A 13,746-nucleotide genomic window follows, 5' to 3' on the forward strand; every position below is an offset into this window, starting at 1 on the left:
AACAAAGCCCGTATCTTAATAATTGTGATCGAATGAAGTATGCCAATAAAGTTAAACCAGACTACGGATCATATATATATACACACGTCTAATTGACAATTTGCACCTTAAACTATCTCTTTACTTAAATTGACACTTAAATTTATTTTTGTCGAAGTAATACTTAATCTATTCCTTCGTTACTTAAATCATCTCAAATTTCAATATTGTTTAACAAAAATCATTGACTAATTATATTGCACCATACCACCAATAATTCTAATATTATAATCGTATATTAATATCTATAATTATTGACCAATTCCAAAAGTGAAATTTTATTCTTAAAGGTGAACATTGGAAAATTAGAGAAAATAATATGTTGAATTTCAACATCTAAAACCTTAATGCTTATAACAAAATCGCAGCAACTAGCTTGACAGGAACATACTGGAAACCTCATAGTTAAAGAACATCAAATCAACTTTTGGGTTTAACTCGTCTCTTAATCAAGTGTTAATGATGACCAATAATTAGAAGAAATAAAGCTCTACAAAAATTTAAAGGTCTAAACACTCCCAAAAGGGCAAAATAATAGAATAGAAAAAGGGAGTTGGCCTAGCAAGTGTTGTTCATGTTTAATATTTGCTATTGCTTGATCAACATCAGTGGGTAATTGAGTTAATTATTGATTCTAAAAAGGTTGTGATTAGTGGACGTAAAACTCGAATGGTGTATGTTTAGTTTTTTTTATTTTAAATGTGTAATGATATAGACATATATTGTTACTGTGCATAACCCTTTATGAATAGTGTTTGCAATTGTATTATTGATATTAAATTAACATAGACATATGTTAAATTAGTTAAATGATTGAATATAGTGACTTCAATAGAAATTAATAAATTGTTATAATGCCGCAATATTGTTGCCAGTAATTACATATTAGGAGGAAATAATTATTCTGTCTTTTCATTTCTTTACTATTAATTTGTGTCACTGTTTTTAAATTGTTTTACATTTTTTTCATTCAACCATATTTTAATTTACTTTCTAAGTTGTCATTTGTTAATTTTACAATTTATGTTTTAAACTCAATCATTATGGAGACGAAAACTCTAGTATGTACTACTATGTTATTTGTTAGCGATTGTGTGCACTTGCACACATAAGAAAATTCGCGACAATTGTATTTATGCTTATTAAAAAAAAACATTTTGTAAATATTCGTGTAAAGGTGGTTTCATCTATTTTTTATTGGTGTTTTTCATGTCTGACTTATTATTTATGTTCAAGATTTGTAATTGTCTCTCTCAACAATATTATCTCCGCACTCAACACTCACTGGTACATTGAGTTTCATATTTTTTTTCTCTTAAAAATAGAGATAAATGCGTTTTAGGGTGCTCAAATCATATCCTCATGTACTCTCAACAATTCCAATATTAATTGAGCATTGACATTTTTTAATAGATAATAAAAAGTTTAAAATTAACTTATATAAATATTTATACACTTTTCAATTTAAAATTTATAAAAATTAGGTCAAACTATGCTATAAGTTCATGTACATTTCAAAAATATAGAATTTAGGGTCCGTTTGATTGACGGAAATAATTTTCCGGAAAATCATTTTCAACTTTTTCGGTGTTTGTTTGGCGGAAAAGATTTTTCATTTGGAAAATCAACTCCAAAAACGGGTAAAATAAATGTCTTCCCCTTTCAATTTCCCTGATACGTTTTATAGGCTTTCCTCTCTATCGATTTTCCCGTCCCTCCTTCTTCATTCTTTCATTTCTGTTAGAAAACTCCATTCTCATCTTTTTCCAGTAATCCCCCACTCTCCTCATCCATTCCTTCATTACTCTCTGTTGATTATCGCTGTGGTTTTCTGTGGGCTCGAACTCGTATTGGAACATAGAAGCTTTGTAAGAAATTGGGTGATCCAGCATCAGCCTCAGTCGGAAATGAATCGGATATGGATAAGGATTTGAAAGAATGAAGGTGAATTTCGATGAGCTGTGTGATGGAGATAAGATTCTGGTGTTTTTCAAGAGGTGTTGAATGAGTGGAAACAGGAGCTGGATGAGATGGGTGAGGCTGAAAAGAGAACGGCAAAAGGGAAGTCCATGGTAGCCACGTTTAAGCAGTGCGCTCGTTACTTGAATCCATTGTTCAAGTTCTGTAGGAAGAAGGTAAACATATTTTCGCTGATTTGAATTATTGCATCTTCCTTCTTTTTCTCTATATGTTAGCAAGTTAAATGGAGTATAGGTTTTCTAACTAAAGGAATTGAAATTTTACTTGAAATACTAATGAAATCGGTAAGAATTAAGTTGTTAGACTAGCTGTTTGTTAGATCAAAACTAGAGGTATAGGACTTGTATTTGCTAGTTGAAAAGACTGCAAAGTTGAGAGATGTTCTGTGACTTCTGTTCCCTTGCTCTGGACTGGGGGTCTAGAGATGGGCGAAGCTATAGAAATTAATGAGTTGAATTATTACTCTACTGCTATTCACATATATTCATGGTATCTTCGAGTTGGAATTCTAGTGATCAAAGTGTTATTGGTGTCTGAATGTCTGTTGCTTTCTCATCGCTTGTTTTGAGATTTATTCCCTTTGAACGCTCAAACAGTTGCTTGGTTAGGGGATAGAAATCATGATGATCCGTAATTTTTAATATTTTCTTAGCAAGTGTTCCCTACTAAGTGGCCACATCTACTGGTGTGATGTCAAATGATCAAAGGCTTCCTGTTTCCCCAAGCTAATGGGAGCATAGGTTCTCTTACAGGTATGTGTAGGCTAATGGAGGCTAAATTAGGAAGAATATTAATATTGTCAATAATTTCAAATAGCATTAAAGTGTAATGGTCAATGAAGTCTTCATGAAGAATTATTCAGGTGACTGTGTTATATAGCCAATCATTGGTAAACCTGGAGTTCAGATGGATAGGAGATTCATCTTTATAACAAGGTTTTGTCAGCCTCGTTGCATGGCTAAGTTGTTTACTACCTGCTTTCTGGTTATATTTATGGTCAACCATGTTCTGCAGCATTTATGTTGGTGGTCTGCTCCCTGAGTCCCTGTTTCTGGTAAATAGAGTCACTGAACCTATAGTTTCTCTAACACAATTAAACAGGTTTAAGCTCCAAAAGTGCATACTGCTTCAGTATGATTCCATTCACGAGCATGACTCTCATCCTTTGCTGGATGTTATGAAGTTAAGTCACTTTCAATTATGAATTGATCCCCATGCTTTGAACTTGCATTATTGCCCCATACTAATTGTGTGAAATTGGTTTCTACAAAGCATTACAGTTCCTTACGGTTTTAGCAGTGTTCAATGGTTGGGAAGTTGCTTTTTTTTTTCCCTAGCACCTTTTGATTCCTTTTTTTTTTTTCAATCTATCAGAAGATTAAACAAAGAGCGAACCAGTTATTTGTTGAAATTTTCTATAGGTATCCACTATGTTTGCGGCATTGTGCACAGAACTTAGATTTCACAAGACCCAGTATTTAATTGTCATGTTTTCGAATGGCAGGTGCTTCCTGATGATATCCGTCAAGCATTGTTGGTGGTGGCCGAATGCTGCATGAAGAGGGACTACCTGGCTGCCATGGACCATTATAATATGGAAAATAATGAGGATGTCAATGGATGACACTTCTTTGTTTACTTTCAGGATGCAGATGATTGGCATGTAAGGTGTTGAAAATATGGAAAATAATGAGGGTGTCAATGGATGCACTTTGTTTACCTTCAGTTTGTACTTGCGTTGCGTTTTTATTATTTGTAATATGCTTGTAATGTGTAGAGTACACTAGAGGTGTTCTTGGGAATGATAGTAATACATAATCTGAAATATATAATTTCTAGTACTCATTGTGGTTTTGAAGCAATTTATAATTATTCAATACTTATTTTTTAACACAATTACAAATAATTTATTTAATATTAGTTTTTTTAATTTAACGATTAATATTGTAGCTTAATAATTGAGTATTATTATAAATAAATCATTGCAATATATGTAAAAATAATTTAAAATATAAAATTTATTAATATATATTAATATATGTAAAACAAATTTTCCAAAAATATTTTCGAAAATCTTTCAAATAGCGTAAAATATTTTACACAATTCAATCAAACACCGAAAATATTTTCCAAGAAATCATTTTACGAAAAAGTAAAACATTTTCCGTAAATCATTTTATAGAAAACATTTTACTTGGCAATCAAACGGACCATTAGTTTCTATACTTTCATGTCTAAAAATTGTAGTCATTCTATTATTAAAATTTCAAAATTTAGATCAAACTATTAATTTTGTTAAATTTTCGTTAAATTTAATTTTACTACAATATTTAATTTTAAACTACATGGATACCAAGTAAGTATTATTTTTATTTAAAATGTCATACCAATAAATTTAACAATTTTTTAACAACGTTAAGAGATAGATCTAAAATTTGAAATCTAAAAGGTAAAAAAATCTTAAAAATAAAAATATAAAACTAAATTCCATAATTTTAAAAAGTATGAACTCATGACAATTTTTAATCTAAATTTTATTAATTACCTCGTTTTAAATAAAAACTTGTAAATTAAAATTCATATTTTTGAATAAGGGATTCAGATAAAAGGGATGTTAAAAAAAGGATCTAACTTTATTTTTCTTTTCTAAAATGGAAAAATGATTTTATTTTGGGTGATATGGTAAAATGATTTTTTAAAAATAATAATGTTTTCATTTTATCGTATTTGTAAGAGCTAAAATCTGTCTTAAATTAACAAAAGAATCCGTTTCACTTCGCCAAAATCACAAAAACGGAAAGTTAAATCTTAAAAGACAGAACAAGCAGGATTGTATTATCGTCAGAAAATCCATGATTCATGACCAAAACACCAAAAACACCCTTCTTTTCAATCTCATAATATAAAATAATTGTTTGTAATATAAAGAAAAATCTAGGATTAATTTCGTCCATCTAGCCTTCAAATTTCCTACATAAACAAAAATTTAAATTTCGTAGTATTTTACCCTACAAAATCGAAGATCCAATCGTTTTTCGCCCTCCAAACAGACCCCCTTACCCTCCCCCTTTTGGAAAATGGAGGAAAACGGTAACAGAGCCGAAGCCGTTCGTCTTCTAGGAATTGCCGAGAAGCTTCTCCAGAATCGTGATTTCAACGGTTCAAGAGACTTCGCAATCTTAGCCCAAGAGACTGAACCGCTGTTGGACGGGTCGGATCAGATCCTAGCCGTCGCCGACGTTATCCTCGCAGGCGAGAAGAGAATAAACAACCACCAAGATTGGTACTCCATCTTACAAATCGACGGCCGATCAGAAGACAACGATCTCATAAAGAAACAGTATCGTCGCCTAGCTCTCCTCCTTCATCCAGACAAAAACAAGTCCCCGTTCGCCGATCACGCGTTCCAGCTTGTGGCCGATGCGTGGGCTGTTTTATCTAACAGCTCGAAGAAATCTCTTTACGACAAAGAATTGAGCTTGTTTACGAGGATTGATTTAAGCAGCGGCGGCGGGGACCGTTCGAATCAAGCTGGGAAATTACCCGTAACGAGAAAAGGACAAAGCCGGACGCCGAATCCAAAGACCCCAAATGAGAACCAAAGGTCGAGAATGGCGACATTTTGGACAGCTTGTCCGTACTGTTATAGATTGTTTGAGTACCCTAGGGCTTACGAAAGTTGTTGTTTAAGGTGCCAGAATTGTGAGAAAGCTTTTCATGCGGTCGATATTCCGACATTGCCGCCGTTGGTTCCGGGAAAAGAAGCTTATTATTGTTGCTGGGCGTTTTTTCCGTTAGGGTTTGTGTCTAGAAGTCCGGAAAGTGAAGGAAAAGCCTCAACCGGCTTTCCCAATTGGATGCAACCTACGTTTCCAGCAGTGCCGCCGCATGAGAGTGAAAGAAATGGAGGCATTGAGCAAGCTACTCCGCCTGCCCCGATGCCGGCACCAGTGTCAGCGGCAGCACCAGCACCAACGCCGCCTTCATTTATTCCTTCGACCACCGCAACGAAGGTGGTAGAAAATATGAATAACGTGGCAGTGGTTTCAGGTCGGAATGTGTCGAATTCGGGCTCAAGGAAAAGAGGGAGGCCGAGGAAGAATCCTCTGTGAGGTTTGATCGGTAATGAAATTCGGTACTTTTTTGTAGCTTTTTGGTTTAGAATGAACCTGACCGTAATGCAGGAACTTTCGAGGTGGTAACAGAGGGTACCAGAGGATTTCGATGAACCGAGAAAGAAGAATAAGGCCGAGGCTGAAACACTGCAACGGTTGGGGGTTAAATTTGTAGGTATTGTTGTAGTTGTTAATTATTTTGTTTGTAGATTGTTTTCTATGTACTGACTAGCACATAGGCTATCATTGTAACATTATGATATATTCAGCAATGTCAAGTCAGCAAGTTCTTTCACCATTGATTTTGAGCGGTTTTACTTCTCGGCATCTGATCAAATCGGTGCATTTTTCCTTGGACTAAAGTTTTAGTGATGCTGATACAAATTTCTTCTTTCAATTGAGAAATATGACAAGTTTTGTTATTGTTGGATTGGTGCATCTTCGTTTTAGCCAATCCAATTGCATTTTTCTTTATGTTTTGGCCTTTGTTAGTTATCTGAGCACTTCGTAGTGGCTTGGCCTAGCAATGCGAGATTGATCCCAAGCCAGTCTTTTTGTTCGTTCAATCAGGTATGTTTGCCTCACTTGGTGATCATGCATTTTTGAACTTGAGCTAAACCTCTGAATTTTATAGAAGCATATGGCTTCTTGGCCGAATGGATGCCGATGGTTGAGCTAGAAATATTTCTCTAATAAGACAAAATTAGGTGAGAAATTAAGCAAGGAGTTAGGAAAAGATACATGAGACTTAACTACATTTGCAATAGCTTTTTAATCTTCTATTACATTGTTATTACCCTGAAAAATGTGATTCAAAATAAGGAGAGCATATGATGATCAATAATTATCGACTGGCTGAGGGTTTTAGAGACAGTCACAAGTCCTTCAGTTGGCTGTGCACTGGAGTTGGTCTTGGGACACAAATGTTCATACATTGAAATGCCTTGCATGCAAAACTGGAAGGCTCAATGGGCCGAAGTGCTGAGTTTGTAAGTTGGTGTGAACCATGACACAAAAGGGAAGTGAGACTAGTCAATTCGTCTTTCCGGAAACAGTTATCTTTCTCAGGATGACACGGAGAGGAGGACGAAAGATTCTAGAAGAGGGGTACGAGTTATCGCTGCTTTCTCCAACACAACAGCAGGCATATATGTGTGATATATAAATGTAGGTTTCCTACAGCTCAGTTAACTTCGAATTTTGATATGTGGTTCCATCTTTGGCTCATACTCTCTTAAGCAAATTGGATACTTTCTCTTAAGCGAATTTTGATATTGTTTTTATAAAAAAATAATTGCATTTGAAAGTTATGGTTTAAAATCTATACTAATTTTCAAACTTCAAAATGTTTTATTTATCTCTTTTAAGGTATGAATGTGATGTCAATTAGATACTTATGTCTGCTATAGTATGGGTGTTAAATGTCGATTCAATATATTTAAGACAATTTAGATTTCATTTTTTATTTAAAATAGTGCTTAACACATCAAGGTATATGGCATTCATAATTTGATTGTTGTTATTTAAATCTGTTTTATGTCATATTTAAATTGACATTTAATACCTAAATTAGTATAGAAAGATTTAATTAAAACAATATTAATATATTGAGAACTTAATTGAACTTTTAAAATTTAAGATAGATTCATAATTTGGGCAATGATTTTAAAACGTCATAAATTATTAAACTTGGAGAGTTTTGTAATTTTACTCCTTGAATTTAGAGTCAACTAAACGGTACCATTTTTTCCTGTTGAATCATATGTAGCGTGGCAAGTAATTTGTCAGTTGACATTTATTTCAAATTCGATTTTATTTTTAAATTAGAGTGATTGGTTGAATTAAAATTGATTGAATATTAATTTAAAATAAAGGATCAAATTATTTGACTCATCAATTAGTTGAACTAATCGGATTGAACAACCGAATCCATTCAACTAATGATTAAATTAAATTTTTTTAGAAAACATCTTAATTTAAAAATGATGACCGACCTGTCTAGTTTCAAAAACATCCTCTTTACGTATAGGCTTTTGAGAATAGAGACAGAGGCGCTCATGGGCCGGGCGGCCCAGCCCGGCCCGACGGCCCGCCCGAAATATGGGAGGATTTGGGTAAAAGTATAGGCCCGAAATATGGGCTTGGGCAAAAAAAAGAGGCCCGTTTAGAAAACGGGCCGGGCCTCGGGCACCACTTTTTTGGCCCGAGCCCGGTCCGATTTAATAAATATATTTATTTTTTTAATTTTAAAATATTTTTTACATACTTTTTTAATTTTTTTTAAATTTTAAAATATTTTTAAAATATTTTCTTTAATTTTTTTTAATTTTAAAAATACTTTTTTTAATTTTTTTAAAATTTTAAAATAAAAATGGGCCGGGCCGGGCTTATGATTTTTCCCGGTCCGGGCCTGGGCAAAATCTTAGGCCCATATTTCGGGCCGGGCCCGGGCCTAAGACCCGGGCCAAAATTTTTTATGGGCCCGGCCCGAACCGGCCCATGAACACCTCTAAATAGAGATACCCTTGACACTATTTTTGTTCCACTCAGCCTAACCCAAGTAAAAATATGACCTATTCGGCTTTTGATTATTTGTAAAAAGTATATTTTGGTACAGAGTTTATTAAATGAAAATAATAGCAAGTAGCTATATAATAGATATATATATTAAGATTATTGTATAAATTTTTGTTATTTGCTTATGAAATAATTCAATTATGCAACAGTAATAATATGAATTTAAAACAATAAAAGTTATTAATCGTTGTATTTAATTATACTACTATTATTTAGTAATACAGAGTTGAATGAAGAACAAAAGGAAAATACAAAATTAAGTGAATGATACTTGTGGGAAATAATAATAACTCTGTAAATTACAATTTGAAATAACTTAGTTTCTTAATGAAAGGTCTCTTACTCTGAAAAGTAAAGTCTCATCATCATTATCATCACGCATAAACTAAAAACAAGATAAACCAAACATCATTAAATACAAAATCAAGCTCTGTCCGAAACTATTTTTGCAACCAATTTTTTTTTTAAAAAAAAGAGTTGTCTGAAAGTGAAAATTTTAAAAGAAAAAAATAATTAGAGGTTTAATGGGGTATTTAAAAAAGGCGATTATGGAATTACTGTAGGGTCATCAAGTCACTGTATTGGGTTTTTATTTTTCGAGAACTTTCTTTGGTTTCTCCATTAAAAATTGTTCATCTTCTCCTTTTTTTTTTTTTTTTTTTTTTTTACCCTTTTCATTTGCATCGAATCCATTTGTCTTTCATCATGCACCTATTTTCCATCTTAGCTAAGACGGTAAGTTCTTATACATTTGGTCTTTCTTTTTCCTCATTTGGATTTTGGTTAAGTGGGAAGTGTAGGAAAAAAGTAGCTGAAAGTTTTGGGTTTTGCTTGGTTGATTTTCTTTTTGTTTCACATTTTCCTACTGACCAAACAAAGGGTAAAGATAGAATGTTATTTTCCAGTATCTATGAGGATTTGCATATACAATTTACTTAATTATTAGGGTTTATGACATTCATCGGTAACCCCTTTTTTATTTTTTGAAGTGACGCTTTCTTTAAGGATCAGCATTTCAGTGAACTCTGTTGGACTTGAATTTGAGATGTGTAAACTATTTGAGTATTTGGAAAGACAGCAACATGCACTGAAGTTTCTACTCTTTATTTATTGTTTTTAATAAAATCCCATTAGATGATCTGTTAAAATATACTATACTATTGGATTTGGGATATCTATTTTAAGGCTGATGTTTCTTTTTGATCCTGGTGTGTTCATGTATATGTCTTCAAACATACTGGCTTTTGAAACTAGATTGTGTCTGAGTCACAAAAAAGACTACCTACAGAAGATAAAAGTGGTGCTGGTATCAGAATTCATGATAACAATGGAGGAGAGGAATCCGCAGCCGTGCGATTTGAAGGGGAAGTGTCACTGGGAGATTTAATATGGCTCAAACTCCTTGGGAAAACATGGTGGCCTGCAGTGGTATGCCTATTGCTGTGGTTGTTTGATCTTGCAACTAGTTCTTTTTTCCGGCCTTCTAAAGATTAATTAGCATTTGGAGCAGAATTATGTAGTTCTGTGGATTTTATTTGTCGATATTGTTTCAGGTTGTTGATGAGAGAAGTGTTAGTAAGAGCAGTAAACCTGGAAAAAAATCAAAGGGGGAGGTGCTTGTGCGTCTATACGGGAGCCATGAGTAGTTAGTTCTCTATTTCCTTACTTGGAGATTGTAATTCTTAGAGGAAAGAAAGATTGAAAAAGCTGTTTGATATTTGTTCAATTTTGACAATTAAAAAAAATGTAAGGATTTAAACCTGTCAATTTGTCCCTCTGCAGCTCATATGCAGACCCTATGAAATATCGTTCCGAGTTTAAAACGGTAAGTACCCATCATGTACTTCCGTCTTTTGTTGATTCAAGTGTTTATGTTAATTAAATTGAATAGTTATTGTAATCAACTTATTTAATGATTATCTTCACATGATGTTTCTACATTGACAGATTCTAGAGCAGAATAACGGTAGTTATTACGACATTCTTGAAAAAGGTTTGGAGCAGGTAATAGATTTCTTCTTGTCTCTTTGATGTTGTTTTTTTCTCAACAATCTGAAGCCTGTCATACTTAGCAAATTGTTCCTCATGTTCGTAATATATGGTTCTCACATCATTTTGGATATGGCTGCAGTTTCGCTCTCGCCTGAAATCTAGTAAACCAAAGGGGCAAGGATCTAAGGCTACAGGTTTGGCTTCTTTAGTTTGCTTATCTCTTTTCCTAATCAGATTATTGTGTACTGTGCTGCGGTTCTATGATATGTTAGTATAGCTTTATTGCAATAAATACCTTGACTGTCAATATATGATGTATAATATTCGAAGTGATACTGTGGCTTGGTTATCCTGAGAGAATGCTATAGAAGCAAAGAACCAAGCATTAGAGACATTGCTTTTACTTTTTTCACCAAAACAGAAATCAGCTTCACTTTCCAGTTTTGATATAATCAGCTTTCACAAATTACCTCGGTATGATAGTGTCGCAAATGAAACCTGCTGTGGACTTCAATAAGTACCGTTGCTGCAGTTCCATGGAACTTGGCTATTGGTTTTTCACATGGTCATTAACAACTGTTTAGGAACTTCGGACTTCAGAGAACCGATATCTTTCTCTTTGGTTTCCCAAATATTTAAATAAAGAAAAGTTGATACCTTCCTAATATGCCTTCTTTTTTACGATATAATCTTCATAAAGTCATCACTCTCTAGACTTTAGACTCATGAGTAAATCAGCATGTTATGACGATATGCTCACTGAGTTGTGTTTCTCAGATGTTTCATAATATTCAAAGGATTGCCATATTCGAAACGGATTTCGATGTTCACATCTCATGTTTATTGAATTAACATTTTGGATTAAACTTGCTGGAAGTTTACATTCTTTAGCTCCAAGTATACATTTGATATTATGAAGATTTATATTGTGGATTAGCAAACACAAGAGCTGAAGAGAAAGAGACCGCAAAAAAGAAAAATCCCCAGCGAAAAGGATCGAATGTCGAGGAGAAAGCTAGTAAGAAACTCAAGCGAAAGAGCCCTAGTACCGATAAACAGGGTAAGAAAAAAGCCAATGAGCAAGAGGGGCCCCTAAAGAAACAAAAGAAAAATAACCAAACTGTGGAGCCAAATAGTCGAAGTGCCAAGGCAAAGCCTAAAAGTTCAACTTCCAAGGAACAGAAAAAGAGCAAAGCTTCGAAGCAAGGCAAGGAACAGAAAAAGCCGAAGCGAAATAAGCCGAACTCCATTGACACAAAGAGCAGAACATCCAAAGAGAAAAAGCTGTTAGAGGAGACTGATGACCAAAGTTCTGTGAGTATTCAGTTGGTTTTCCCCCAAAAATTTCCCTACAAGTTTTTACTTTGTTCTTAATACTAAATTGTATCTCTCAGGAAGGATCTTCACCCGGAGAATCTCCCAAGTCCGGCGCTCGACGAACTAGAGTGATGCAAGGTTTGGGTTTGATCGCACCTCCCGGTTCACCATTCCATAAGAATGGACTCATATAAGCCAAGTTTGTCATAACAAGTTTTGCCAAAACTTGCTCCATGGCATGATATTATTCCAGTCAATTTGTGTTGTGACTTAAATGAAATTAGCTACAAAATTAAGTTCATCCATGAACAAAGACAGATTTGCAATAGTAGCAGCTAATCCACACTTTCCTAAAATCTTTTGTAGCAGTTGTTGCGAAGTAGCTGAAAGTTATTCAACTGTGCTCTCAAATCTCATTGAAAGTTTTTTACTCTGGGATAAAATAGGGTTGGGCATTGGCATTGCTTGTATTAATAATTACAGAAAAGGGTTGGGGGGCAGCTTTAAAGGAACATCCGTAAGAGAGAACAGTGGTTGAAGATGTTCCCTTTGCCTTAAAAAGGACCTTCCAAAATGGTGTCTGAAAGAAACCAAATGTCCCATCTCTTTACCGTCATATCGTTTCCATTGCTTTCCTTAACTTTGTAACATCATCAGCTTTTGGTTTGGTTTTTCACAATAAGAGAGGGGAGAGAGTAAGTTTTGTGTTTCAAGTACGAATTGCAAAGTGTCGTTTTCGGAAGTTGGTCCCTCACACACACAGCCTTGCGTTTTAGGCAGTGGAATATGGGAAGGACGTCATCAGAGCTTTGTCTCCCTGCCTGCTGTCACTCAGATCTTCTCTTGTTTTTACCTTCTAGGTTAAGTTACTTTCATTAATAACTTGAATTCTAAATTTCTTAAACCTATCGAATGTTACAATTTATTTTTATTTCGAATTTCTCTTCTGGTGTTAAATTATTTGTCCGCTTCAATAAGTCTGATTTGTCATGAGCTAACTTTGGAGTTAATGATTTTTGTCCACACAATTTAAATTTTGAGCATTGATACCCTCACGGTTGATTTGGTAGTGTCTATTACTGCTGTTTTCTTACTTATAATTTATAATTTTATTTCAACATAATTTTAAAAATTAATTTAACATTTTTTTATAAAACTCTAAAACACTTTAATCCTAGATTTTAAGGTAGTGTTTGAAAAATCACCTAGTAATTGGATTTGAGTGTAATTGCTTGTAATTACATAAGGATGACATGTTTGGATAACCATTGTAATTGATAAATCTCACCGAATTAGTGTTCCAAATTTTAGGAGGGATGGTGAGAATCGGAGTAATTACGTATTAAGTTACATCCATATTCAAATTTAAATAATTACTTTTATACAATTTATAAAAATTATATTATAAGCATGAATATGTATGAGTATTTGGGATGATTATGACAAAAATATCTTGTATTATAAATCTTGAAAAATTATATTGTAAAAATAATTTGTGTATTTTATAAAGTTATAACAAAAAAATTATATTATTTAAATCATTATTTTTAGTTAGCCAAAAGTTTTATTATAAAAACAATTATATGTTATAAAAATGTTATAAAATATTTATTTATAAAAAGTTATGGCCAAAGTATGAGTTTTTATTTGTGTTCATGCAATATATTATAAAAATAATATACCTATTTATAAAAAATGTTATAGTTTTTTATTATAACTTATTTAT

At 33.4% G+C, this 13,746-nt stretch overlaps 3 protein-coding genes across 5 annotated transcripts; all 3 read left to right on the forward strand.

Annotated features, from left to right (window-relative positions):
- Nucleotides 1-1,714: 1,714 nt before the first annotated feature.
- LOC105771385 (uncharacterized) lies at nucleotides 1,715-3,860 on the forward strand. The gene is made up of 2 exons (XM_012592833.2): nucleotides 1,715-2,174; nucleotides 3,524-3,860. The coding sequence occupies exons 1-2, from the start codon at nucleotides 2,070-2,072 to the stop codon at nucleotides 3,641-3,643; spliced, it is 225 nt and encodes a 74-aa protein (XP_012448287.1). The 5' UTR covers nucleotides 1,715-2,069; the 3' UTR covers nucleotides 3,644-3,860.
- A 997-nt stretch (nucleotides 3,861-4,857) lies between these two features.
- Nucleotides 4,858-6,429, forward strand: LOC105769962 (J protein JJJ2). 2 transcript variants are annotated; one of them, XM_052631674.1, is made up of 2 exons: nucleotides 4,858-6,141; nucleotides 6,204-6,429. In XM_052631674.1, the coding sequence occupies exon 1, from the start codon at nucleotides 5,097-5,099 to the stop codon at nucleotides 6,129-6,131; it is 1,035 nt and encodes a 344-aa protein (XP_052487634.1). In that variant the 5' UTR covers nucleotides 4,858-5,096; the 3' UTR covers nucleotides 6,132-6,141; nucleotides 6,204-6,429. The 2 variants fall into 2 exon arrangements, with proteins under 2 accessions (XP_052487634.1, XP_012446401.1); XM_012590947.2 differs by having other exon boundaries at nucleotides 6,225-6,429.
- Nucleotides 6,430-9,284: 2,855 nt separating this feature from the next.
- LOC105769589 (uncharacterized) lies at nucleotides 9,285-12,418 on the forward strand. Of its 2 annotated transcripts, none has more exons than XM_012590324.2 (8): nucleotides 9,285-9,446; nucleotides 9,966-10,139; nucleotides 10,265-10,356; nucleotides 10,494-10,536; nucleotides 10,659-10,715; nucleotides 10,843-10,897; nucleotides 11,623-12,017; nucleotides 12,098-12,418. In XM_012590324.2, the coding sequence occupies exons 1-8, from the start codon at nucleotides 9,417-9,419 to the stop codon at nucleotides 12,212-12,214; spliced, it is 963 nt and encodes a 320-aa protein (XP_012445778.1). In that variant the 5' UTR covers nucleotides 9,285-9,416; the 3' UTR covers nucleotides 12,215-12,418. The 2 variants fall into 2 exon arrangements, with proteins under 2 accessions (XP_012445778.1, XP_012445779.1); XM_012590325.2 differs by having other exon boundaries at nucleotides 11,641-12,017.
- The last annotated feature ends 1,328 nt before the right edge of the window (nucleotides 12,419-13,746 follow it).

This window comes from Gossypium raimondii, chromosome 5 (genome assembly GCF_025698545.1).
Source record: "Gossypium raimondii isolate GPD5lz chromosome 5, ASM2569854v1, whole genome shotgun sequence".
NCBI classification, from domain to species: Eukaryota; Viridiplantae; Streptophyta; class Magnoliopsida; order Malvales; family Malvaceae; genus Gossypium; species Gossypium raimondii.